The following is a 27,912-nucleotide window of genomic DNA, read 5'->3' as shown; positions in this document are numbered from 1 at the left end:
ACTTATCCAGTACTTCTGTTATTTTTAGTATGGTTTAAGGGAAAACATACATCAGAAGGTAAAGGAGAAATTAATCTTAACACCGTTTTACTACTAGTAGGCATTACTTTTGAAACTGCAGCATATTAACTTGATCAGGAGAACTTAATGAAATAAGATGTATAGTATAAAGGCAAGATATTAATTTTAGAGAGAATGTAACAATGATGACTTTTTTCTCTTGCTGCAGAGAACATACATATTTACCTTCCTACTCAGTTCTCGGTTATTTATGCATCCTTATGAGCTAATGGCCAAAGTCTGCCACTTATGTGTTGAGCACCAGAGACTCAGTGATCCAGATAGTGATAAGGTAATGGTACATTTTTAATATTATAATATTACAGTTTGTTTTATTAGGAATGCTGACTCTATGGCTTAGATTTTTGTGAAGTTGGTTCCTTAAGTAACCAGGGCTTATCCCCAGACTGAAGTGCATAAATGGCATTGCGGCTATGCAAGGGGAATTGTGAATGATATAAAGAATAAAGAACACAGAATAAATGAAATGCAGCCTGGGTGCAGGTGGCTCATGCCTGTAATCCCAGCACTTTGGGAGGCCAGGGTGGGCAGATCACCTGAGGTCAGGAGTTTTGAGACCAGCCTGGCCAACATGAAACCCCGTCTCTACTAAAAATACAAAAATTAGCTGGCTCTGGTGGCGCACACCTGTAATCCTGGCTACTCCGGAGACTGAGGCAGGAGAATCGTTTGAACCTGGGAGGCAGGTTGCAGTGAGCTGAGATCGCACCACTGCACTCCAGCCTGGGGGACAGAGTGAGACTCTTGTCTCAACAATCAAAGACATTAAAAATTTAAAAATTGAAAAAATAAATTAATTAAATGCAATTGAGGATCCCTAAGTCCTGCCTTAAGTTGGTGGCACTTGGCATTGACATGGAGGGAGAGGGGCTGGAGCTTCTTCTCCATCCCTAAAGACTTTGCACTAGAAGTTTCTCAGTGACACTGTTTGTAACTATTTATTTGATGTAGCCCATAGTGATAAATATCACTGAATTAGATTTGCTTTTTCTCCCTAGAACCAGATGAGAAAAATTGCGCCCAAAATCCTTCAGCTCCTCACGGAATGGACGGAAACATTTCCCTATGATTTTCGGGATGAAAGAATGATGAGAAACTTAAAAGATCTGGCTCACCGGATAGCCAGTGGCGAAGAGGTTGGTAACCTGAATTTAGTACGGCCACTGGAATTCCCAGGCAGAGCCTGGGTGGGAAATGGTCCTGAATTATGCATCCTAATCTCCACTGCTTCCTCTCTGTTTTGCCTTTGGGCAAGCCCTCCACATCACATATTGGTCTGTTTAGTATGTCAAGTGAGAATGATTATACCATCCCACTTCAAAGGGATATGATCTAGAATGTTATGTGATTAATTTGGGGCTATGTTCATGTCAACTCATGCACAGGATTTGTGTTGTAAGTGTATTTTAATTTTACTTTACTTTTACCTTTTTTCCTTCCAAAAAGGTTTAACACAGCTAGTTAGGTAATAAATGGCATGTTAATAGATATAAACACTAGTGGATACAAAGTAAATAACATTAATGTATTAACCAATGATAAATAGTAGATTAATGAATCATAAATAGAAATAGACATTCTGGGCTGTGGCAGGAAGAAAACAAATATGCTTCTGTTGAGAATGAGTAGAGGAGGACAGGACTGCTGTGGTATGAGTTTAAGTTCCAGGTAAAAGGGAAATACAGCTGGTCATGTGATATTCATTGTCAGAAAAGGGGAAGTATAGTAATTATTGAGGGAATTAAATGAAAAATTTAAAAACTTTCTTCTGAAGAACTTTGTATAGGGTCATAGAATGAGATCCTAGAAACTGTTCTTTATGGTGTTTACAACACCTTCCTGGATAGAAACTGAATTCATAGATTCATGTGTGAATGAGCAAAGGTAATTCTTGGGGGAGGAGAAGACTGAGGAAATGAGGCAAGTCTTCCAGTGCTCAGAAGTTAATTTAAGGATAGAGTCTAGTATAGGTGGAGATTGAAAGTAAGTCTCTTAGATAGTCTTTCATAAATATCACTTCCCTCAGTTGAGTCTTTGATAAGCGCTAACTGCTAGCTGTGCAAATTCAAGGTGATCCTTTTGGAAGCACGTCTGGAGGGCTGGTATTCTGTGTTGAGACTTGCTGGGCAAGGATGTCCTTGTAGTTTCCATGTTGCAGGTCAACTTCTGGGAACAAGTCGTTTAGGCACAGATACACTTTCACCTGGAAAAAGTAGATGAAGCATTTGGCAATGATGGTGCATTTCATTCGTCTTAAAATGCATTTTCCATTATGAATAACCTTCCTTGAGAACTCTTTCAGTGGTGTGCTACAGCGTATAACTTGATACCCTATCCTTTTTTTCTGAGACAGAGCCTTGCTCTGTTCCTCAGGCTAGAGTATAGTGTTGTGATCATGGCTCACTGCAGCCTTGACTTCTCTGGCTTAATCAGTCCTCCCACCTCAGCTTCCCTAGTAGCTGGGACTACAGGTGCATACGACTGTGCCTGGCTAATTTTTTCTAATTTTTGTAGAGACAAAGCCTCACTCTGTTGCTCAGGCTGGTCTTGAACTTGTGGTCTCAAGCAATCCACTGGCCTTGGCCTCCCAAAGTGCTGGAATTACAGGTGTGAGCCACTGCGCCCAGCTGTAATTTTTGTGAGAAAAGGGGAAGTGTATTAATTCTTGAGGGAATTGAGTGAAAAACTTAAAAACTTTCGTCTGAATAACTTTGGGGCTATGTTCATGTCAACTCATGCACATGATTTATGTTGCAAGTATGTTTTAATTTTACTTATACCTTTTTTCCTTCCAAAAAGGTTCGACACAGCTAGTTAGGTAATAATAAATGGCATCTTAATAGATATAAACATTTTAATACAATTTCTCCCAATTTTACAAAATCAGACTAAAATTATATAAGGCTAGCTCTTGAAAAATGTGTATGGGCTTTCCTGTATTATGTTCTCATGAAAATGGAACTAGCCATTTTACTGTTACTTTTTGACATTATATTGTTATGAACCCAAGTGCTCGAGACAGCCATTATTTCTGCCGGGCTGAATGAGTCATTTCCTGAGTCATTGTGCAAGTTATGACGGTTATAATCATTTTGCCAGTTTGCCTATTACAGGTTCCAGCCAGGTATGAATTGATAGGTCCCTTGCTTACAAAGGCAAAAATTAAGCATCATGGTGTAGTTTGGTAGCAAATCTTATATTAGAGGGGTTAGCTGGGGAGTTCCTCGGCAGGGTCAGTGCTGGCTCAGTGACCTTGGTTTATGTATCTGAAGCTGCTCAAAAGATTAGTGACATCATAAAGGCTTTTTCTTGTGTGAAGGCTGAGACCTAAGTCAGACAGTTTTCATTTCAGTTAGGTTGTCTTTAGCTACTTAACATTATATGTCAATCATCTTATCTTCCCTCTATTGCCTTTATAACTTAGTTCTTTCCAAAAGAAACACCTTAAAAATCTTTTATTTTAAGATAAAATGTTGGTGTTTTGAAAATACCAAATGGATGGTCCTTCTTATTGCGGGAGTCAAAGGGGAAATCATTTCTATCTGTGTTTACCAGATGAAAATTGGTCTTTTTGTTTAACAGAATCAAGCTATTCAAGAGCTGGGTAGAACAGAGAGAAGGGCTGAACAGCCTTGTGACCCTGGCTTCTTTTCAACACTCCTGTGTTAATAACAGTCTTGATAGAAACCTTGTGAAGTTCAGATGGTTTTGAGCATGAAAAGAGGAGATAAGAAGACAAGCCAGTTCTAACTGAGGAATTGATTAAACTAAGGGTTGAGTGGAGAGGTGTCACCTGCCTTGATCAGGTTGGGTTTCACAGGGAACCTGTTTCTTTAGTTGCTTCTATTCAGTATTCCGTATTCTAGTCAGTATTCAGAATTCAAATCCACGCTTGCCAGCTGGTTTATCTGAGTGTGTTTTGGCTAGTCCTCTAAATCCTTGCTCCTTCCTCATCTCTATAAATCATAGAAGTAACTGCCTTGTGTTAATGCCCTTTCAGGTCTGAAACTGTATGATCGATGTCCTTCCTCCAGTTCTTTGGCTGTCAGGCTCCTTATCAGTCATGTGCTTAGGTGTCTCTCCTCAGAGAAACCTTCCTTCAGCACCCCAACTATGATCATCCCCGCTCCCATTATTGGCTTTCACTGCTCTTCCCTTCATAGTGGTTCCTAGCACTCTGTGATGAGTAAGTATAGCTGGCCCCCTCTCTGTATTTGTGGGATCTGCATCCATGGGTTCAACCAACCTCAGATTGAAAATATTCAAAAAGTATTAAGTGTGTACCAAACATATATAGCCTTTTTTTCCCTGTCATTATTCCCTAAACAATACAGTATCACAGTGATGTACATAGCATTTATGTTGCATTAGGTATTATAAGTAACGTAGAGATGATTTAAAGTATACAGGAGGATGTGCAGATGTATGAAAATACTATGCCATCTTATAGCAGAGATGTGAGAGCATCTGCAGGGAAGTCCTGGAACCAATCTCCCGAGGATACTGAGGGATGACTGTGCTTACATTTTTGTTGCTTGTTTTCCTCTCTAGACCCCATGCTGTGCCCTCTTTGTTCACCTTGGCATCCTTAACTCCTAGCTCAGTACCTGGCACCTAGTATTCTCTCGGTAGTGTTTGAATGAATGAGTCAATGGAGTCAATGAATGAATGAATGAACAAATGAATTACTGGAATAGAGAAAAATTATTTCCCTCTACTGGAAGGAATATGGGCCTGGGTTGGAATTTGTTGCTTCTTGCCTGGGACTTTTTTTTTTTCCTTTTGGCAGTCAGTGAATCCAGGTGTGCCCTATATATAATTTAGTCAGGTTCTTCTGAATCTGCCAGGACAGTTCTACATAATTTGGCTTAATATGTTTCTCCCCTGGGGATTTGCCCAAAATGAAGTGGTTTATTAGGACTTGCCTGCAAGAAACATGAAATGAAACTAATGATTGAATTACATGACAAATGACTGTGGTGGATAGAATGCAATTTTCTCTTCCTTAAGGGGCTGGTCTTTATAATAAGAACTTCTATCTTTATTTGCCAGGTAATTACTGTCACTGGCATTTGAAGTTATAAAAAAGAATAAGTACATATTTAGTAATTCATGACTCAGTGAGGAACCGTGCTTAACAACACAAAGCTTGATTTCTCAAATGGAATCAAATGGCAGCAGGAAACTTTTAAAAGAGGTGGCGTGCATACACTGTCTCCCATGCTCACACACTAGTTGTTGAATAGCTTCCCCCATACTCTATTGCATACATTTTTCCATTATATTTTGATGCAGTTTTTTGCTAACAACGTGACTGTACATTCCTCTGCCTCTTCCCCCAATAAATTTTTTTAAATTGCAGAATAGGCTGGGTGCGGTGGCTCACGCCTGTGATCCCAGCACTTTGGGAGGCTGAAGCAGGCGGATTACTGAGGTTGGGAGTTCGAGACCAGCCTGACCACCATGGAGGAACCCTATCTCTACTAAAAATACAAAATTAGCCAGGCATGGTGGCGCATGCCTACAATCCCAGCTACTCGGGAGGCTGAGGCAGGAGAATCTCTTGAACCCGGGAGGCAGAGATTGCGGTGAGCCAAGATCACACCGTTGCACTCCAGCCTGGGCAACAAGAGTGAAACTCCCTGCCTCAAAAAAAAAAAAAAGAAAAAAATTGCAGAATAAAAATCTTTCAGCAGATATGCCAGTAAAGCATTGCTTCTCACACTTGGCTTATACAAGGATCAGCTGAGATGCATCTAGATCATGTGACCCAAATGCACTGCAGACCAAGTCGATCGGAATCTCTGGGGTGGAACCCAGGCTGCCCCCATTCAGCAGTTTGTTCTGCTCATTGCTTCCCAGCTGGTACCCATGTGTGGTACCCTGAAGAGAAGTGATAATTTCTAGCTAAAGTGTTTTCTGCGTGGATCCCGGGAAGCGGGGAGGAAAAGGTGCATGATGTAGGAATGATAGCATGCATGGAATAGCAGCTGAGGCATAGAATAATGAATATTTTAAAGTGAGTTGTTGGTTTTTTTAAGTGAAAATAACTTTCTTGTGCATGTCTCATGCCTGTGTTATCCAAGAAATCCCATTCTGTGGGAAAGCTTTAAAACATTTTTTTTTAACATGTCAAGTAGTATAGGAATATATTCACTTGGTTTTTGTTCGAAAATTCGTACAAAGCAAAAGAGGCCAAAAAACTTCCATCAATCCAACTTCTCTCTTAAAGGTAACAGCTGTTGTCAATTTTGTGTGTATCCTTCCAGAGCTGCTCCTACGTATACAGGTGTTCATAGAAAGTAGTGTGTATGGCTTTTATTTCCGTGTGTGTTTACCTAGTATTCTTCACCCTGCTTGTTTTCAGCTGCTACACAGTAGTCCAGTATGTGATTGGGCCATGTTTCTTTTTCTTTTTAAAAACTATTCTGTTGGACACAAACAAGTTAAATTTGTTTATACTGAAAACTCAGCATTTTCTGAGAAAGACTTAGCAAAGAAGATAAGTCCCTTCTTCATATCAAACTCTGTTTAGTAAAGTGGTAACATATAGTTGTGAGTTGCTCTTGTAAACAGGCTTTACTGACTGTGAAACTTCAACTTTGTAACACGTATTTTCTACTCTGCACTTGTTCTAGCCAAAAGGCTGAGAAGCGATTCTACCCTGGATAGTATATGCTATAACTAAGGTATCTCCAAGAAGGTGTTCAGAAACCAGTCTGAGTAACAGACTGGGAAATATTTGCATGATTATTAGAAATAGTATCTAACTCTCATGTAGTCATTTGTTATGACATTTGGGACAAAGGACTGAATAAAACAGTTGAAGTTGATAGATTTTGTTTGTTTGCTTGCTTTGTTTGTTGAGACAGGTTTTCTCTTTGTTACCCAGGCTGGAGTGCTGTGGCACCATCAGGGCTCACCATAGCGTCAACCTCCCTGGCTCAAGCAATCCTCCCACCTGAATTTCCCCGAAGTTACTGGGACTACAGGTGCCCAGCTAATTTTTAAATTTTTGTAGAGGCCGAGCACAGTGGCTCATGCTTAATAATCCCAGCATCTTGGGAGGCTGAGGTGGGCAGATCACTTGAGGTCAGGAGTTTGAGACCATCCTTGCTAACATGGCGAAACCCCATCTCTACTAATACGACAACAAAAACAAAACAAAACAACAACAACAACAAATTAGCTGGGTGTGGTGGCACACACTTGTAATCCCAGCTACTCAGGAGGCTGAGGCAGGAGAATTGCTTGAACCTGGGAGGGGGAGGTTGCAGTGAGTTGAGATTGCATCTCAGCACTCCAGCCTGGGCAACAGAGTGAGACTCTGTCCCAGTCAATCAATCAGTCAAATCAATATATAAATAAGTTTTTGTGGAGACAGGGTCTCACTATGTTGTCTCGATCTCCTGCGCTCAAGGGATCCTCCTGCCTCATCCTCCCAAAGTTGTGGGATTACAGATGTGAGCCACCATGCCTGGACATAGATTTTTAATGTAACTCAAGTTTATAAAAGTAAAAGGGGAGGAGGAAATAGGAATGAGAGATTTAAAATAACCCTCAACTCATCCTTGAACAGCTTTGAATTCCAAAAAAGAGACATTTCCCTTGAGTGACAAACATACTACCAAATAGCGTTTTCTAAACTGATAACCTGAATGCTGTATGGAAGGTGGGATTTTTGACGGTTCAATTTTTAAATACATAGGTGTTCATTAGTGATTTCAGGGTGATCCATGACTGTAGAGAAAAATAGAGGTCTTCTAATGGACCAGTTTAAATAACTCAGCAGAATATACACTAACAGAGAAGAAAAGGAAAAGAAGTCTGTGTATGCTTTTTACACCTTGACTATGTGAGAATTAACCATTTCCAGATATGTTGTTATTCTCCTCATAAGCAAATATCTCTTCGTTTGGGTTTTTGTAATATACTGTAATAAACAAAATTGCTTCTATAAAAAAAAACTGTGGCTCTTATACTTGTAGGTAAATGCCATTTAATTTTCAGATAATTAATCTCAGCAAATGATATTGTGGTATTTTTTTAAAAGGCAATGGAGCCATAAACCTAGGCCTTTCTATATCTGTAGGTTTACTGGGGCCATCCTCTTTTGGAGATTTAACCTAAGGACCGTGTTAGCATTGAATCAGCCTGTGTGCCTTTCTCTGATACAAGCATCATAAGTTACCTGGAAGAACATTGTTTTGGAAATTTTTGGCTAAAAAAGAAAGACTAAATGGATCTGCAACTTATGTCATAGCTGTGCCCTGGGATTGATGGATTGTGAAGTCATTTCTTGATTTAACAAATGTTTTAAAAGTCAGGAGGTTGACAGTTATCTAAACTACATGCAGTGCTTTTTTTAAACCAGTTTATCTTATGCATGAGGCTGCAGCATTATGAAGTAGCAAACAAAGTGGCACCTGGGAGTAGTGTTGCAGGGAGAATTGCCACGTGGAAGAGTTTGGTTGTGAACATTAATAGTGAGTCATGAGTGCAAAAGAAATGAATATGAGCCCAGTGGAGGTCAGATGCCAGAAATGAATATCTACTGCTTCCTCATGGTAATCCACATTTTATGTGTAAGTCAAGAAGATGGTAGGCTGGACGTGGTGGCTTATGCCTATAATCCCCACACTTTAGGAGCCCGAGGCAGGCGGATCACAAAGTCAGGAGTTCGAGACTGGCCTGGCTAATGTAGTGAAACCCCATCTCTACAAAAATACAAAAATTAGCTGGGCGTGGTGGCGCATGCCTGTAATCCCAACTACTCGGGAGGCTGAGGCAGGTGGATCACTTGAACCCAGGAGGTGGAGGTTGTAGTGAGTGAGCCAAGATCATGTCACTGCACTCCAGCCTAGGCAACAGAGCAAGACTCTGTCTCAAACAAAACAAAACAAAACAAAAACAAAAAGAAGTTGGTTCGAGGGGGTGAGTGGGAAGTAATGGTATATTTCTGCTAGGTAGCCAGACTGATGAGATTGAGAATGATAGGACTAGAGAAATCAAGAGAGTGGCCCTAAAGAAAAAGTGTTAGGAAAAGGATGCATTGACTTGCAATCAATGTATTTCAACCCACCAGCAGTAAACTGGTAGGTACATTTCTTTGCTGGAACAGAGGACATTCAGTTATACTTAGTACTCATTATACTGGATTCCCTCAAGAGGTAATCTAGATTGTCACTGTAGTGTTTTCATGGCCCAACCTGAGTTGTACTCTCAGTCACAACCCCAAAGAATAACTAAACCTTACAGGTTTGAAAATGCCTTATGCATGTGTCTCAAACTGTTAGAGCTAGCCAGATCTTCCTGTAACTTCCCTTAACCCAGTTGATTCTCCAGTGTCCAGGTAAAATCATTTGAGGACATAGTCTCTGAGTTTGCATAGTGGCAAAACTAGACATGCAGAGCACAGATGTAATTCTTCACTTATTCCCCAGCAGACATACAGAAAGAATGTCCAGCAGATGATGCAGTGTCTGATCCGCAAACTTGCTGCGCTTAGCCAGTACGAAGAAGTCCTGGCAAAAATCAGCTCCACATCCACAGATCGGCTCACAGTTCTCAAGACCAAGCCACAGTCCATACAAAGGGATATCATTACTGTCTGCAATGACCCTTACACGTTGGCCCAGCAGCTGACTCATATAGAGCTGGTAAGGCCGTTATCATCTTTGCCCTTTACAACCACAGATTTGCTTTGCTTTGGCAACCAGACAATATATTTGTCAACAGTAATGTCACAGGAGAGGTTAGAATAATCCAAGTGGGAAATCATCTGAGACAGCTGAAACATACGGTGTTTATGGATTTGAGTATGAATGCTTCTGATATTCTGGGGATTCACTTGTAAATAAATACTAAACAAGGCTGAAGAGCAAAGAGTTTATTGACCTTCCTCACCTTCTGCCTCTAATCAGTTTTTCCAAAACCTGCTCAGCCTTTCACTATCTTGTGGAATATTGACCCAAGCAGGAAATTGCCTCTGCACAGACCTTCAAGATGATGAAAGTATTTAGGGTTAAAGGCTTATTTTATAATCTTCATTAAGAAATGGAAGGTGGTGCTAAAAGTCATAGAGGGAGTTGACAGTCCATTTCTTTTCACTTTCTTTAATACTGTTGACCTTCTGGGTTTGTGTTTCAGGAAAGGCTCAATTATATTGGGCCGGAAGAATTTGTTCAGGCGTTCGTGCAGAAGGGCCCTTTGGATAATGACAAGGTAATCAGTCGACCCACAGGTCAACACTGAAACCAGAAATGGGATTTGTCAGTCTGTGATAGTGGGTATAAGGGACAGAAGTTAGAACTATATTCGGTTTTAGATTTTAAAGTCAGAATTTTTTTTTTTTTCCATCAGCCATGTCTGATTCATTGCAGTTTTCTTGAGCGAGGTCTCCAAGCTCCTTTACAATATTGCCCCATCACTAACTTGTAGCCTCTTCTTCCTCCTTATTGGGAAATTTAGTAAGTAGATGCAGGCATTTGTGGTGATGAAAATAGGAGAGGAAAGCATAATGGTTTTAGCAGATTAAGAATCTGCTGAGAAGGTTCTGCCCATAATTCAACAATAACAGGGGCAGGAAAGACAGGATGCACATCCAGCTTGCTGAGTAAAGGGCTTGACTGCTTTGCCTCTTGTTTTAAGGTGAATCTCTCATGAGACGTTCATTGCCTAGGTGCAGCCCACTATTAAAGAAATTAATGCTGGGCATGGACTGTCAAATCAGTGTACACATATAAGAACATTTTTTTCTTCCAGTGACCTGGAAGCATTTTGAATTGTTAGGCAAAAACTACAACACCCGCTGATGGAAGCCCCCTTCTGGGAGTAGGGGCAACAGCTGTTTTCCGGACTTAGAATAGTGTCTCCTAATACAGGAAGTGAAGAATTTGTTTTGCAGTAGAAGGCTAGTGGACTTTTTGTTTGTTTGTTTCTTTTGGAAGGAAGGAAAGAGGGGTGTAATTAGCCTCTTCAAGCTGGCCTTGAACTTCAAGATGAGATTAACTTTTTTGCCTTTGAACAATGTGTTACTCACCCTACTAAAGACCATGATGGTGTAGACTTCTGTTTATCTACTTGGAAGATACTTAGTTTGTTGCAACATTATGTTGTAAAATTTTGTCCTATGCTTAATTTTAAGAGAAAAATTTCTGTTTCTCTGTACTAGTAGCCACTTTTTGCTGTATCGATTATAGCGGTTGGTATTTGCACTCCATTAACTGAGTCAGGATTGTTTTGGAATGCAGCCACAACTCTTCCTCTGAATTGTGTTTCTGAAGATACAATCCAGACTAACTTAGTTTCTCGGGAAGAGGGGTTAGGGACACTTTTTTTTTTCTTTGGAGGCTGAATCTCACTCTGCCACCCAGGCTGGAGTGCAATGGTGTGATTCCAGTTCACTACAACCTCCACCTCCCGGGTTCAAGCGATTCTCCTGCTTCAGCCTCCTGAGTAGCTGGGATTACAGGCACGTGCCAGTATGCCCAGCTAATTTTTTGTATTTTAGGAGAGATGGGGTTTCACCATATTAACCAGGCTGATCTTGAACTCCTGGCCTCTGGTGATCCACCCGCCTCAGCCTCCCAAAGTGTTGGGATTACAGGTGTGAGCCACTGTGCCCGGCCTAAGGACACTTTTATAAATGCATCGGAGTACATTTCTAGACCTCAGGTGCTTCACTGGACTATCCTAAAAGCCTTTGATATTTCTGTAAGGATAATCAAGAATGCCAGTGATTGTCTTTCTCTCTCTTTCTGTTGTTCTAAAAAGCTTGCCTAATCCATAAACTGAGAATAAAGGCTCGTATTTCACAAAATGAGAGTCCAATACGTTTTTTTATTCCTCTAACTCATCCGTTTACTTTGTTTTCTCTAAAGAGTTGCTACAGTGAACGGAAGAAAACACGAAACTTAGAAGCTTACGTGGAATGGTTTAATCGCCTCAGCTACTTGGTTGCTACAGAAATCTGTATGGTGAGGAAATGAATTTTCTGTCTCCTAGCTCTCAATATTATTTTTTCCTACTTATTTTAGAACTGTTAGGCCTTTATACTGGATAACTGCCCTCTATTGTGTTTTACTATATAGCCTGTTAAGAAAAAACACCGAGCAAGAATGATTGAGTATTTCATTGACGTAGCTCGGGAGTGTTTTAACATTGGCAACTTCAACTCCTTGATGGCGATAATCTGTGAGTATTTTGTGGCGGATACATGTCCTTTATCTTTACGAATCCTGTAAAGTGACCCACAGAAAATTTGCAAATAGTATGGTTTTGTTAGTACAGGCTGTATTTTTTAATCCTGAGTTACTTGAGAATGTCCAAAATGCTTTAAATAGGCAAATGGGTGCAAGTAGGTAGGTGTGTAATGTTTCTTAAGTATGCTAGAATTCTTGGAATGTTTTAAGTTAACCTTAGCTAAATATTCATCTACAAAGACTTGTAGGTAAGATATTTGTCTAAATAAAGAGTTTTAAAAAGTATTTTGGCAGCTTGCATATCAAGTATTATAGAAATAATGATCCAAGACTCAATTATCTGATTCCTTGGACAAGAGGGTGGCCTAAGAAACTGGCACATTTTCTAACTGTTCAGGTTTCTAGTACTTATCACCCGCAGACCTTATCACTCTAGTATACAAACTCACTCCTCTATATTATGGAGGTTTTAACATCAGAGACTGTATTTCTTTCCTTTCATTCTATAAATATGTGTGGTAACAATATGTCTTAGTTGTTCCAATTTATATCTGTTGTCTTGCCTTAATTATTGATAATAGCTTTTGATAATAATTCTTTCATTAAAAAGTGTCCTAGTTTGTATGATCAATTATATGGCCATCTTACAAATTATAGGTGCTCAATAAACATTTCAATAAAAGAATAGGCCAGGCACAGTGGCTCATGCCTATAATCCCAACACTTTGGGAGGCCAAGGTGGGCGGATCGTGAAGTCAGGAGATCAAGACCACCCTAGCCAATATGGTGAAACCCTGTTATCTACTAAAAATACAAAAATTAGCTGGGCATGGTGGTGCATGCCTGTGATTCCGGCTACTCAGGAGGCTGAGGCAGGAGAATCACTTGAACCAGGGAGTCAGAGGTTACAGTGAGCTGAAATCATGCCACTGCATTCTAGCCTGGCGCCAGAGCAAGACTCCGTCCTAAAAAAAAAAAAAAAAAAAAAAGAAGAGAGTTGAGGTCTTTTTGAAGGATCAGTTTAAAGCTAGAGAGTCTACCAAATTTAATTCAAGAATCTTAATCTAATGAATTCTCCCTTCCACCAATTTATTTTTCCATTTTGTTTACATACCATTTCCTCTTTCTCTCCCCCCAGAAAATTACTGGCCAAGTCTCAGCTTATTATTTTATCTGACTAACTCCATGAAAATAGCAAACAGAAAGATTATCTGAATCAGGGACTGAAAGGCTCACAGTCTAGATAATAGATTACTTAATTTCCCTCTTCTACTAGTAAGAAAATGTCAAGGCAAGCCATAGCATCAGAGAAAATGTTTGTAATACATAGAGCTGACAAATAACTCGTATCCAGAATCTATAAAGAACCCTGCAAATCAATAAAAAGACAAATAACCCAGTGAAAAAAAGGCCAATAGACTGAAACAGATATGTCATGTAAGAAGATACTGTATATTAATGGTTAACGAGTATCTGGAGTGGTGTTCCACATCATTAGTCATCAGAGAAATACAAATTAAATTACAGCAAAATATTAATACCATTGCATGCACTAGAATGACTGGAATTTTAAAAACTGGTTACACCAAATAGTGTTGAAGATATGGAACAAGTGGTGCTCTTATTATACATTATTGGCAGGAGTATAAAATGGTACTACTACTTTGGAAAACTATTCAGCAGTTTCTTATAAGGTTAAACATATTTATACCCTGCAATGCAGAGATTGCACACACCTATGTATTTACTCCATGGAAATGCAAACACATGTCCACAGGAAGATTTGTAAAAGAACACAGCTTTATTCATAATTGCCCAAGACTGGAAACAATCCAAATGCCCATTTACAAATGAATGGCTAAATAAATTTTGGCATATTAATACAATGAAATACTGCTCGGCAATAAAAATGAACAGTTGATATATATAAGTAACATGGATTAATTTTAGAATCATTATGTTGTGCAAAATAAGCCAGACACAAGAGTAGATACAGTATGACTTCACTGATATGAAGTTCTAGGACAGACAAAACGAATCTGTGGTTTTAGGTAGCCAGTGTTCTGATTTCTGTGGTGGTGGGGAGGTGACCAGAAGAGGGTCCAAAGGTGACCAGAAGAGGCCCAAGAGCTTTCTGGGATCATGAAATGTGCTGCTTTATCTTGATTGGAGTGGTAATACATGGACATACACATTAGTCAAAATTCATCTAATTATGTGTTTAAGATCTGTGTATTTTTTGTATGTAAATTGTACCTCAATTAGGAAGCAATCTCCCACTTCTCATCCTTAAAATACGAATATTGGTGGCGTGGAATTAATATATGTACTCATTTAGGCTAGCGTGGGTTCCTTTTCTGTACAACAGCCACTGTAATATTTTTCTGAATAGTTATAGTACATAGAGTATCATTCAGGAGAGGCAGCCTGGCTTATTGGAGTGAGTGTGGGTTATGGTGTTAGCTCCGTGTGAGCTTCCATCTCTGTTACTTGTTAACTGGATATCCTTGGGAAAATGTCTTACTCCCTAGAACTTTAGCATATTTTTTAAGAATGTTGAGGGGATATATGAGATAACACACACAAAGCATGGTTGACACATTAGTTTCTAGGTCAAGGGTCAGCAAACTGACCCGTGGGTCAAATATGGCCCACCACTGGTTTCTTTATGACCGGTGAGCTAAGAATGGTGTTTATCTTTTTAAATGATTGAAAAAAATGAAAATAATAATATTAACATTTCTAACATGTGACTGTAATATAAATTCAGATTTCAGTGCACATAAACAAAGTTTTACTGGAACACAACCATAACCATTTGTATAGGTAGTTACCTACATAACTGGATGATGGCTGTTTTTGCACGACAGTGATAGTATCTTGTAGTGATGACACAGACCATATGGCCTAAAATGCTCACTCTCTTTCCCTTTATAGAGAAAATGTGTTCACCTCTGCACAGAGTCAATGGTAGCATTTATGCTGTTTCTCGACTCAGAATTTGCAAAAAAAAAAAAAAAAAAAAGTTATACAATTAGAGTTTGTTACTTACTAATTTTAGAATTCTCACTTAGTAATGATTGCTTTTTAGAAGTATATGTTTATGGTTTTTCTTATTTCTCTCTTTCAATTTTCCTTTTTTTTTCCCCTCCATTTCAAATGGGAAGCTGGTATGAATATGAGCCCAGTCTCTCGACTAAAAAAAACTTGGGCCAAAGTGAAGACTGCAAAATTTGACATTCTTGAGGTATGTGAAGCCGATGTTTTGCTGTTAAGTAACACTTTACACCTGGAAAGTGGAATTCCTTTATGTGGTCTTGCCTTTCCATCAGACTATGACAGAGGAAAAACCCCATCCATCTTTACAGACCCCGGGAAAGGAAAGTGGGTAGAATTGGAGAGGAAAATAAATCAGGTTATGTACTGGTTGTTTCATAGGTAGCGATGTCCATTCTGGGGTTAATTGACTGGAGAAATAGTGAGCTGTCAGTCATATCACCTTATATGCCAGAATGGAATTTCAATCCTGAGCAGTTGAGAGTTTTACTTCACTGTGAGCCTATTAGCTTCATTTATCTTCAGTGTCTCAGGGGAAGTGTTCCCCATCCCTAGAGTAACATTTATTCATCCTTTCAGCAATTTAGCTGACCTGTGAAAAAGCCCTTCCCATACAATTCTGAGGATAGTAAGAATTGTGGGCCAGGTGCAGTGGCTCATGCCTGTAATACTAGCACTTTGGGAGGCTGAGGCAGGAGGATCACCTGAGCACAGGAGTTCAAGACCAGCCTGGGCAACGTGGTGAAACCCCACCTCTATGAAAAATACAAAAAATTAGCTGGGTGTGGTGGCGCGTGCCTGTAGTCCCAGCTACTTGCAGGGCTGAAGCAGGAGAATTGATTGAACCTGGAAGGTGGGAGCTGTAGTGAGCCAAGATCACACCACTACATTACAGCCTGGGTGGCAAAGTGAGACCCTGTCTCAGAAAAAAAAAAAAAAAAAAATCATGTGCCAGAGTATGTGTATTTGAATCATATTCATCTGAGCACTACCTTGGTGTGCCAGTGCTTTAAATTACTATCTTTGGAGATAAGAAGAAAGCGTTCTTTCCCAAGTTTTCTCCCAAATTGGAAGTTATCGTTATGCCTATTATTTTATGATCTATTCATACAACCTAATACATCTCTTTTCCTTCTTGCAAAATGATATGCTTCAATTATTTGTGTATGATTTGTCACTACAAAGTGTTGGATCACTGTACACGGCTAACCATCAGAGGGCCCACTGACTTTCAGATGCAAACAGGAAATTTTTCTGCTGCTGGTGTTTGACTCTTACTAGTTTTACGTCTAAGCTCAACAATTAGCCTAGAAAGAATGTGGTTTAGGTTTAACTTTATTGAAGCTGACATCAGTTCACATAATTACAACCAAACCTCAGGAAAGAAAACACTTGTGCAATGTGTGTCATGTGCATTTGTGTGTATGAGAAGGATAAATCATATTCCTACTGAGTTTCCTAACTAATTTTGAATTTCATGTGTAGCTAAATGTGTGATCTCGTAAACTTCCTACAGAAGTTTACAATAAATAAAGAGTTAATATTCTTCTGTCTTTTATCTATAGCATCAGATGGACCCTTCAAGCAATTTCTATAATTATCGAACAGCTCTTCGTGGAGCAGCACAAAGGTCTTTAACTGCTCATAGTAGTAGAGAAAAGGTATGCACTTAAAGTCTTTCTTATGGTAGACTTGCTGTGTTTTATACTGAAATGCTATGTGAACTACTACACTGAAGCTTTTTTACTTGTTGAGATTTAAGAGAGACATGTACTCTAGAAATGATACCAACAGAGATGGAGAATGCTACCAGAAAGTTTGTTAGACTGGATATTGCTGTGTTATTATTACATTACTTAAATAATTACTCTGTAGTGCCTCTTAATTGTGTTTCAAGCAATACATTAAGTCATATGTTAAGATGACTAATAGCATTAAAGAGTAATTTAGTTTAATGGAAAATAGACATTTAAGCTCTGCACAAGGTAGCTGACTTAATGTAACCTTTTCTCTTAAAAGAATTAGCTTACCTCCCATGGTTAAGTCATTTATTTTCAGAAAGTAGGTTAGGTGCTGTAACATTAGGCATGCTGTTACTAATTGGATTATGGGGGTAGCAGAAAAAGTACAGGGGTAATAATGGTCCTTTCTCACTCTACCGTACTCTTAAACAAATTAGTACCATCCTGCATCTACCATTTTCTTGATTCTGAGGGTCCTTTCTTGGCACGTTTCGGTGTCATATTTCTTTACAGAGGAAGGATAAGCTGTTTCGGCATTTGGCGGTCATGTTATTTGAGAAGTGAATGCTTAGTTATGGTAACTGGGTTAATGAAGGTTGCTTGATGGAGGTTATTTTCGGTTTCAATTCCATCCATCTTTTAACTTAAACTATATCTTCCACAAATAAAAGAAAATGAGGTAAAAAACCTTTCACAGCTTCCCAATCATGTCCCCTGAAAAACGCTTCAGCCTCAATGATCTAAAATAAAAATAAACACACAACCCCACCTTTAGTAAATGCTAAGTTGGTTCTCAATCAGATCTGAAATATCAGTTCTAACAATGTTTGAGGAGTATTGTAAATCCTTCCAATTTTTTCTTTAAATAAAGGAACTTATAAGATCGGAGAGGGTATGAAGCAGAGATGACAGTCTTACTGTAGCCTGACAGGGTTTGCCAGCTTTTAAGTTTTACTTGCTCCATCCCAGTACGCTTGTGATTAGATTGAGAAAAGAATCTAATATGAAGTCTTTTAAGCTTCAAACAGTGAGCACATATGGGAGAATTGCAGCACACTGAAGAGTAAGCCCACCGAAGGGGCTGTACGTGGCCTCATTCACCTTCTCTGTGTTGCAGGGCAGGCAAGGTTCTCTCTGCATGGGCTTCAGTGAGGGCTTGGTGGGCTCTGCCCCAGAAGTCTGTGGAATCATATCTGTGAGTAGGGAGCTGCAGCATTGGCCAAAGAAATTCTGAAGTGCAATCCCTCCAAAATTTCTCAGTTGTGGAATTCTAAGTTTTTTTCTACAAAAAGTCCCAAGTACTTACCCTTTATATCATTTAATACATTGTGTCTGCTTTAGTTTTGTTTTGTTTTAAGCAGGTTCTATGTGAACATATAAATTGTACTCTGTAGTTCATTAAACAAATGAAAGCACAGCCATTCAATTATTAAAAAGTCAAGAAACAATAGATGCTGGTGAGGCTGTGGAGAAACAGGAACACTTTTACACTGTTGGTGGGAATGTAAATTAGTTCAATGTAATTTACATAATTGTGGAAGGCAGTGTGGCAATTCCTCAAGGATGCAGAAATATCATTTGACCCAGCAACCCCATTACTGGGTATATACCCAAAGAAATATAAATCATTCTGCTATAAAGACACATGCACACGTATGTTAATTGCAGCAGTATTTACAATAGCAAAGACATGGAACCAACCCAAATGCCCATCAATGATAGACTGGATAAAGAAAATGTAGTACATATACACCATGGAATACTATGCAGCCATAAAAATGAATGAGATCATGTCCTTTGTGGGGACACAGATGAAGCTGGAAGCCATCATCCTCAGCAAACTAACACAGGAACAGAAAACCAAACACTGCATGTTCTCACTCATAAGTGGGAGTTGAACAATGAGAACACATGGACACAGGGTGGGGACACAACACATAACTGAGGCCAGAAGGGGGCTGGGGGCCAAGGGGAAGGAGAGCATTAGGACAAATACCTAATGCGTGTGGGGCTTAAAACCTAGATGACAGGTTGATGGGTGCAGCAAACCACCATGACACATGTATACCTATGTAACAAACCTGCACATTGTGCACATGTATCCCAGAACTTAAAGTAAAATTTAAAAAAAATCACAGCCATTTTAAAAACTGCCATCTCTTTTTACAGTTGGTCTCAAAGGCTGAGAGTGAAAGCATTTCTAGTTAAATCCACCTTTTATTCAAGAAAATTGGGATTCTTGGCCAGGCATGGTGGCCCACATCTATAATCCCAGCACTTTGGGAGGCTGAGGCAGGTGGATCACCTGAGGTCAGAAGTTCGAGATCAGCCTGACCAATATGGTGAATCTTTTGTATCCTTTTAAATCTCAAGTTTATAGAACAAACCAAATGTGTCTTCCACACAGCAGCCCTTAAATATTCTTTAAATAGCTGGGTTTTTTTTCTGTAGGTACCTGTGTCTCCAGGTTTTTAACCATTCCTCATATGATTACATGGCTTTAAATCCTCTTGCCATTCCAATTCTGCTCCTGTGAACTTACTTGGTCCTATTTATCAGCATTCATTTCTAGGTGTGGAACTGGCAAAACCCTTATGTTGTAGTTGCTGGGTTTCTGAACTAAGAATATTTTGAAAGGAAATTCAAAAATACTATTACTTGAGAAGTTCTCCTGCTAAAAACATCATTGACAAGACCTTCAGGAAAATAAACTTTTGCTTTGTCCTATTAATAATGTGTACATTCACTTAGCTCATGGAAGTCCTTATAATCTGATTTTCACTGTATTAGATTTGTATAGGGGCTACAGATCTGAAGGGAATTATCCATGAATAAATAAAAAGTTGAAGCCTGCAAGACTTCTTTCTTGTATACAGGCATAAGGAACAGAGCAGTAAAGTATCATAAGTAAGATTAGTTATATTTTTATTTTTATGAAAGAGTGATTGAGATAGTCAGTAGTGGAGCATCTTGCAGGCACCCCTGAATGCAAAAATCATGTAAGGTATAGCCTCTGCCACCTAGAATTTCTATTCCAGCTATAGGCACTTGGTGTGAATTTACGAGAAGTTTAAATATCAGTAAGAAACAGTCAATGATCAACACCTCATGAATCTCACAGCTCAGCACCGAAGAATAGAGTACAAAAATAAAGTTCTTGTTTAAAAGCCGCTACAGTATACAAATATTACATCTTGATTATAATTTTGTTCTATTTCCCTGGGGCTGTCTTATGATGATGTATCCTTATTATCCTCTAAGTGCATATTCACCTTGGGCACAGTAGCACAGAAGCAGACATAGACAATATGAAGATGAATGGATATGGTTCTCTTCCAGTAAAGCTCTATGGCCACTGTCATTTCAATTTCATATAATTTTCATGCATCTTGAAATATTATTATTTTGATTTTTTTAGCTACTTACAAATGTAAAATGTGTGGCTCCTAGGCCATAAAAAAGAGGCCTGAGGGCCACAGTTTGCCAACTCCTAGCTTATATCACCAGTAAATTCTGAAGCCAAAGTTTTTACTGTTGTCTGGCAGCATCCAAAGTCCAGCATTCCCATTCACAAATAGTCTTTCAAAGAAGCAAGGTTTGGTTGTACTTTTACTATTATTACTATGTTGTTTAGTTCTAACATAATAGAAAATAGCCAATCATATTAGAAGGAAAGGTAATGAGATCTTTACTAATTTGGCTTTAGAGACTTTCAGAGATAATAACAAATGATTAAAAGTATATTTAGGTGAGATGTCCAAAGATGTCAAAATGGAAGATCATTTTGGTTGTTTTCAGAAATCAATGAAACAAAAATAATCAAAACTTGTTTTTTAAATGACTTTGGTGAAAATCTGAATTTTTCCTTAGAAGGGAATTGATACTTAATATTTTTGTGTGTGAGCCCAAAAGTATGTTTTCCTGTTCACTCAATATAGAGGTACGACCTGAGTCATAAGCTTAGGAAACTTCAAAGATCTGACCTTGGGGAAACAAAATAGACCCACAATCGGTGTTTAATGGATTTTTTACATTGTAGGAAATTTAGAATCTTTAAAAATATGTTGACATTTGAGAGAAAATGGAAATTACTGTATGTGAGCCTTTTTCTCTGTTTCTTGTGGGTTTAGTGTGGTTTGGGGTACTTACTGAGAGATTATTGCTTTAGGCTAATTAATTCAATACCACCTCATCGAGCCAAAGAATTCAGATGGGAAAGTATTTTTAAAGGTTTATTGTTTTTAAACAACTATTAATTTTCATTTATACATTCATATTTCCTCCTTCGCCTGGGGCACATTTGTCTCAAAACATTGTGCGAGGTACTTCTTAGGTGATTTCCCGTGGGAGCAGGTGCCAACTGGTTCGTCATACATAGGCCAGGTTTACATTAGAAAGTTTGTAGCAACTATTCTAAAACCTTGAGCTCTCACATTATCTTGAGGAATGTCTTCAAGAAGAAATGTTTATCTAAAAAAAAGTTTTGTCTTCAATGTAGACATCTAAATAATAAGCAGTACAGCTTCTAGCAGGGAGATGGGTCATGCAACTTAAAATCTTGGTACATGGCTGGGCTTGGTGGCTCATGACTGTAATCTGGGCACTTTGAGAGGCTGAGATAAGAGGATTGCTTGACCCTCATGAGTCCAAGACTAACCTGGGCAACATAGTGAGACTCCGTCTCTACACAAAATTTTTAAAAATTAGCTGGGTGTGGTGGCATGTACTTGTAGTCCCAGGTATGTAGGAGGCTAAGGCTAGAGGATTGCTTGAGCCTAGGAGTTCAAGGCTGCAGTAAGCCATGATTGCACCACCATACTCCAGCCAGGGTGACAGAGTAAGACCTGTCTCTAAAAAAAAAAAATGGTGCCTGCAGTGATAGGTATTCTGTTAACATTTTGCTAAGGGGTTGCTAAATGAAAGGCAAGAGTTCTTTTAGGTATTTTTTCTTTCTTAATAGCTAGAGTTTTGATTTTATTGCATACTACTACAATGAGAAAAATAGGAAAAATTGTAATAAAAGTACCAACCTATTCACTTCCCAATGCTACTTCTCCTTGCTGTGCTTTGGTTATAAATAGCAGTTGTATTGTAAGCAAAATTATGTAAAGGAAGAAATTACTGTCGTGTAAGAAACAAAACACTGTACCTTAATTCTTTGTGGCCTTTCATATAATCAAAAGTTCATGTTGTTCATTAATCTCGTGTATTTTTATGAGAGACTAAATATTTGTTTGCCCAGACAAATCAGAATCTTTTGTTTCCTCTAGATTGTGATACCATTCTTCAGTCTCTTAATCAAAGATATTTATTTCCTCAATGAGGGTTGTGCCAACCGCCTTCCCAATGGCCATGTCAATTTTGAGGTGAGTGTGATAAAGTAGGATACAAAAATCCGAACACAAGGAGAGGGGCAGCTTTTCCAGCACTGCATTCTAGGCCAGGGAGCCAAAGCCAATTCTGCAGTTTCAGAACAAATTATCTCTTTCCGTATTATTTTGTTTAAGAAATTAACAATACCAAGTAGAAGAGAGTAACTGAGCCATTATGATGATGATTATTACTATTTGAGGAAGCTTGAGAAAATTTTTATACCTCACAAATAGGGTTTTATTAAATTAAGAAAACTATATATAATTCAGAAGAGCAAAGACCAGAAAGTAGCTGTAGTAGCTCATGCCTGTAATACCAGTCCATTAGGAGGCCAAGGTGGGAGGAATGCTTGAGGCTAGGAGTTTGAAACCAGCCTGGGCAACAGTGAGACCCTGTCTCTACAAAAAATTAAAATATTAGCTAGTCATGGTGGTTTGCACCTGTAGTCCCCGCTACTTGGGAGGCTGAGGCTGAAGGATTGCTTGAGCCCAGAAGTTTGAGGTTGCAGGGAGCTATATAATTGTACCACAGCACTCCAGCTTTGGTGACAGAGTGAAACCCTGTCTCTTTAATAAAATAAGAAGGAATCATTTCGAATGGAATTTCCTCTCCCAAGCTCATAATTATTTTTTTACGGTCACCTTTATATCCTTTTTTTTTACTTATCTTCCAGAAATTTTGGGAACTTGCCAAACAAGTGAGTGAATTTATGACGTGGAAACAAGTGGAGTGTCCATTTGAGAGGGACCGGAAGATCTTGCAGTATCTGATCACAGTACCAGTCTTCAGTGAAGATGGTAAGACCATTCAGTGGGAGCTACCACTAGTATCCCCAAATCCTTTGTTTAGGATATTAGTATAGAGATGCTTGGTTACTCATATAGTAGTGAGGCCTGTCCTCTGATCTGTTTCATGTTAAGAGTTTTCTGTGTCACAGAAAATGTATGATTTGTCCCTAAAATATTTGCACTTAATATTCACCTACAAACAGTATGTTTCTGTGTTTAAGTATTCTTTATAATACCAGATTTGCAAAGCTATGGGCACAGATGGGGTTATTGAAGAATTTTTTTTCTTGTTTGAACTTACTTGAATAGACAAAAGGTGTTTTGTGGCATGTTGATAGTCCATGTAATTTGGAGAAAAAAAACAAAAACAGTAAATTGCTACCCCCTGCTGTTTAAAAAACTACTGGAACATTTTAACCTGTTAAAACATTAGGGAATTTGAAGCAGAACAAGCGATTAGATACAGAACAAAATCATCAGAAGAGAAGTGAGCTCATAACATATTTAGAGATTTATTTTATTGATTTGATATATCCTAATATTACAGGAATTAATAGCATCTATTAACAATTTCTCATAGTAGATTGATAGTATTTACAATAATGACTTTTTTTTTTTGAGACAGCGACTCACTCTGTCACCCAGGCTGGAGCGCAGTGGCACAATCACAGCTCACTGCAGCCTCGACCTCCTGGGCTCAAGCAACCCTCCCACCTTAGCCTTCCAGATAGCTGGGAGTACAGGCGTGCACCACCATGCCGGATTAATTTTTTTGCTTTTCTTTTTTTTTTTTCTTGTAGAGACAGAGTTTCATCGTGTTGCCCAGGCTGGTCTCCAACTATTGGGCTCACGCAATCTGCCCACAGCCTCTCAAAGTGCTGAGATTATGCCACCACGCCCAACCAGGAGAACATTTTGAATTAATATCACCTATGCCAGAGGGGATTTGATTGTTTTTAATCTCTATAAAGAGGATTAATAACAAACATGAATTTTTAAATGAAGAGTCTTTCTGATTTGAAAAGAAAGAAAAATATTAGAAGGATGGAAAATTGGCCTAGAAAACCTGGCTTTCTACCTCGTAAAGAGTTTTTAAAAAAAGAAAAAAGGAAAAAACAACTCAGGCTACCAGGAAAGAACCCTCACCCCTTTCTTTGTAAAGAACATTAAGTCTTAAGTGTATGGCAGCGTCATATGGCTTACATTTTACAAGCTTTTTTTGCCTCATACATTCTTAGGTAATTAAGTGCATTTTTGGCTTAGAAGCCCTTGGGTTTTCATCGAGATGGTCAGTCAGAGGCAAAGTGATAATCTGTGTTCTTCATGAAACAGTGAAGCTTCTTGGTCATAACCTGATATTTTGAAGAGTATCTTGCTATGGAGTTTGGCTCAAGTTGAACAAGGGATGGATGGTGGTAGATAATATATCAGGAGAAGGCTTTGATGTTAATGCACTTTCTTTTGTTTGATTCTAGCTCTCTACTTGGCTTCTTATGAGAGTGAAGGACCTGAAAATCATATAGAGAAAGACAGGTGGAAGTCTCTAAGGTGGGTCTCATTCTTCTCATTGCTGCACAAGTCTGAAGGAAATTGGCTTTACTTGAAGAAAGCCACATGCGTTCTATAGGGAGCTGCTGTCTATCTGTTCCAGGTCCTCTGCACCTTATCTCTTGTACACCGAATCTTTGTGGCTCAGAATTCTCACTGCCATCATTCTGCTTTATTGCCTTTCATTTTTTTTTCTACTGGCAGATATACAGAGACTGTTCTTTTTCTCTCCCATTATTTAATAGAATGAGGAGCTGAACCAAAGTATGGTAAAAAAAAAAAAAAAAAATGCATTGACTTTGTCTAAAATATCAGTTCAGACTTCATTTCTAAATAGTTCTTCTAACACTAAAATTTTATTTAACCTGAGATTAAAAAAAAAAAGAAGTGCCAGTAGGCTTTATAAAGTTGGGTTTGCGACTTTCCAAGTGGATCTCAGTCCCCTCTTTGTTTGAGAGAGTTGGGACTTTAAACATAATCTGGAGATTTTTCAGATTTACAACTTTTGCTATTCTATGAGTATTTTTGAACAAAACTAGGGTTAAATTTGTATTTTAAGCATTTGAGATACTTTAATAAGCACAAGCAGCCCAGGGTATAATATCAAAATTGTTATCATTATAGTCCTACTGAGAAACTCAGAATGTATACCTTTTTGTACTAGGGTTTACAAGCACATTTTCTTTTCTTTTGTGGTCCCAAAATCATTTGAGAGCCTTCATTATACTTGATATTAGGCTAGATTTCATGAACCAGGATATCTAAGATATACTTGGTTTTGGGTGGTTGTGTTTGTTTCAAAGGAAAGCTTAGGCCTTCTTTGTACCTCCCAGTGATGAGGGATGAGGGATAAAGTATGAAGGCATTGGAATTCTTATCCTTAGGATATCATAGTAATTGGTGAAGGATTGGAGATGTTTCTTGTATCCCCAGACTCAAACATAAAGAAGGTTTGGTCAATGCCTAAAGCCATGGGATATAACAGGCTTGTTGGGCTGATGCCTATATATATATGTATAGAACTAAAATGCATTGACTAATTATACATATATATATAATTTTGTGCCTGACAGTGGCACATTTCAATTAAAATTTTGTATTACTCTGTGTTTGTATTAAAATATTTCACTGTGCTATTTAATATTATTCATGTGCAAAACATGAGCCTCAGAGTGCATATCTTGCTGGATAAAAGATTTGAGAATCACTCCTTTTAGTTATCCTTTTTTGATACATTTTGCCTTCCATATGTCTCCTTTTTAATCCCTCCTTTCTGTATTTTTAAAAACAGTAAGTTTGGTGGGATCCCTGGGTATAGCTTAGCTTTTGTTACTTTTCTTGTAGATTTTTAAAAAAATTGGTAAGCAGATTGGCTACACATGAATGATATCTGGTATCTGCATTACCTATGGTCTCCAGACATTTTAAATTAATCCAGACCTACCTACAAAATTATTTTCTAGTTCTTATTATTTTATGACATATTCCTATTAACTAGTGGTTAGATTGGAAAGGTTCATAAGTCAGAGGTTGGACATTAAAAGCTAAAGATTGAATTGTATAATGTCTTCCCACGTCTGTACTGTTCACATAACATATGACATCTAACATTTGATTGTGAAACGGGAAAGGTTCCCTTGTGCCTCTCCCAGGGCATGCAATGGGGGATACGTTGTGGCTCGATTCTTCAGTGCCCTGCTGCTCAGACCTCTAGAGGGTGCTGCCTTATTTTGCCATCTGTAGGTGGCTTGCGTTAACCAGCTCAATTAGACCCTCTACCTTATGGCAAGGACAGAGGGCTTTCTGTATCCCAGGGCTCTTGCTTTGGTGTACTGGAAGAATCGGGTCACACATAGGCTTGGAAAATGAGTGCAAAGTGTTATTGAGTGGAAGTAGCTCTCCGCCGATGGGCGAGCCCAAAGGGAGATGTTTTTACACTGGAGTGGGGCCACTCAGTGGCCCGGGCTCTTCTCCGACTGCCCCTGCCAAACTCTGCCTCTTCCCGCCAGTCAGTGGCCTTCCGGTATGCTGGCGTCTGTCAGTGTGCCCATCTGCCAGCGTGCTCCCCTCAGTGTCCTCTCGATGTCCTTCTCAGACGGCCCCTGCCAAACTCCGCCTCATCCCGCCAGTCAGTCCGGTGTGCTGGCGTCTGTCGGTGTGCCCTGCCGGCATGCCCTTCTACCAGTGCGCTCCCCTCAGTGTCCTCTCGATGACGAGCCAATTGTGTCTTCTGTAGCAGATGTGTTCCTCACCACGTCCAGCTACTTGTGTGTCTGCCTGGTGGGGTCTCAGGTTTTTATAGGCCCAGGATGGGAGCATGATGGGCCAGGGTGGTCTTGGGAAATGCAACATTTGGGCAGGAAAGTCTGTCCTCACCTAGGTCCTTGGGGGTGGAGCCCTAGCCAGGGACCCGCCTTTCTCTACCCAGCACTTCCCATCTCCCATTCTGTATTATTTAAAGGGACTGTGCTCTTCCCCTCCCAGCACTCCCGTATCAATTGGTTGAAATGAAAGTTGGTATCAAAGACAGTTTCCACATTAAAATTGTTTTTTAAGGAGCTTTGAAGAACAACTCCCATCTGTGTTGGTGTTCAAGCCACGCACTCTGCCTTTTCCACATCCTGTCTGTTCTCATGGCCCAGCTCCAATGCCTCCCCCATCCCTGGCCGGTTTTTCCCTAGAAAGACTTTCTCCAGAACTCGTACAGTCAGGAGGTAGTCTTTCTCTCTCATTACCAGCCATGCGGTTTTGTGTAGTGTTTGTGGTTCTTTCCCCTATTGCTATGTAAGCCCCTTGAGGGCAGGCACAGGGTCTTCCCCTAATGTCTGCCCCAGCTCTGGACAGGGTGTCTTGCTCTCTCTGACTCCTCAGCCTGTGCTCCTGTAGTGTCATTGAATGGTACTGGGTTATCGCAGGTGTTGGCCAAAGCATAGCAACCACGAAAAAGTTAAAACAAAATAAAACAGGCTATTATAATTTATAAAATACATACATTAAGTGGATACTAAGATTAAGCATAATCATCCCTTGGTATTTATGGGGGATTGGTTCCAGGACCTCCTGCAGATACCAAAATCTGAGGATGCTCCAGTCCCTGGTATAATGAAATGGAACTTTCTG

The 27,912-nt window shown here is 39.2% G+C and overlaps 1 protein-coding gene across 1 annotated transcript in view; it reads left to right on the top strand.

Annotated features, from left to right (window-relative positions):
* RASGEF1B (RasGEF domain family, member 1B) overlaps positions 1-27,912 on the top strand; it is a 43,279-nt gene that overhangs the window by 14,034 nt on the left and 1,333 nt on the right. Inside the window, exons 3-13 of the mRNA XM_011941751.1 lie at positions 230-352; positions 1,080-1,217; positions 9,525-9,740; positions 10,231-10,305; positions 11,964-12,059; positions 12,174-12,276; positions 15,452-15,531; positions 16,907-17,002; positions 22,354-22,449; positions 23,130-23,253; positions 24,720-24,792. Of these exons, the coding sequence (XP_011797141.1) occupies positions 230-352; positions 1,080-1,217; positions 9,525-9,740; positions 10,231-10,305; positions 11,964-12,059; positions 12,174-12,276; positions 15,452-15,531; positions 16,907-17,002; positions 22,354-22,449; positions 23,130-23,253; positions 24,720-24,792 (1,220 nt within the window). The remainder of the gene's footprint in view (positions 1-229; positions 353-1,079; positions 1,218-9,524; positions 9,741-10,230; positions 10,306-11,963; positions 12,060-12,173; positions 12,277-15,451; positions 15,532-16,906; positions 17,003-22,353; positions 22,450-23,129; positions 23,254-24,719; positions 24,793-27,912) is intronic.

This window comes from Colobus angolensis, unplaced genomic scaffold (genome assembly GCF_000951035.1).
Source record: "Colobus angolensis palliatus isolate OR3802 unplaced genomic scaffold, Cang.pa_1.0 Scaffold200, whole genome shotgun sequence".
NCBI lineage: Eukaryota > Metazoa > Chordata > Mammalia > Primates > Cercopithecidae > Colobus > Colobus angolensis.
Note: the sequence above shows the minus strand (reverse complement) of the source record. Positions and strands in the feature narration are given on the sequence as shown.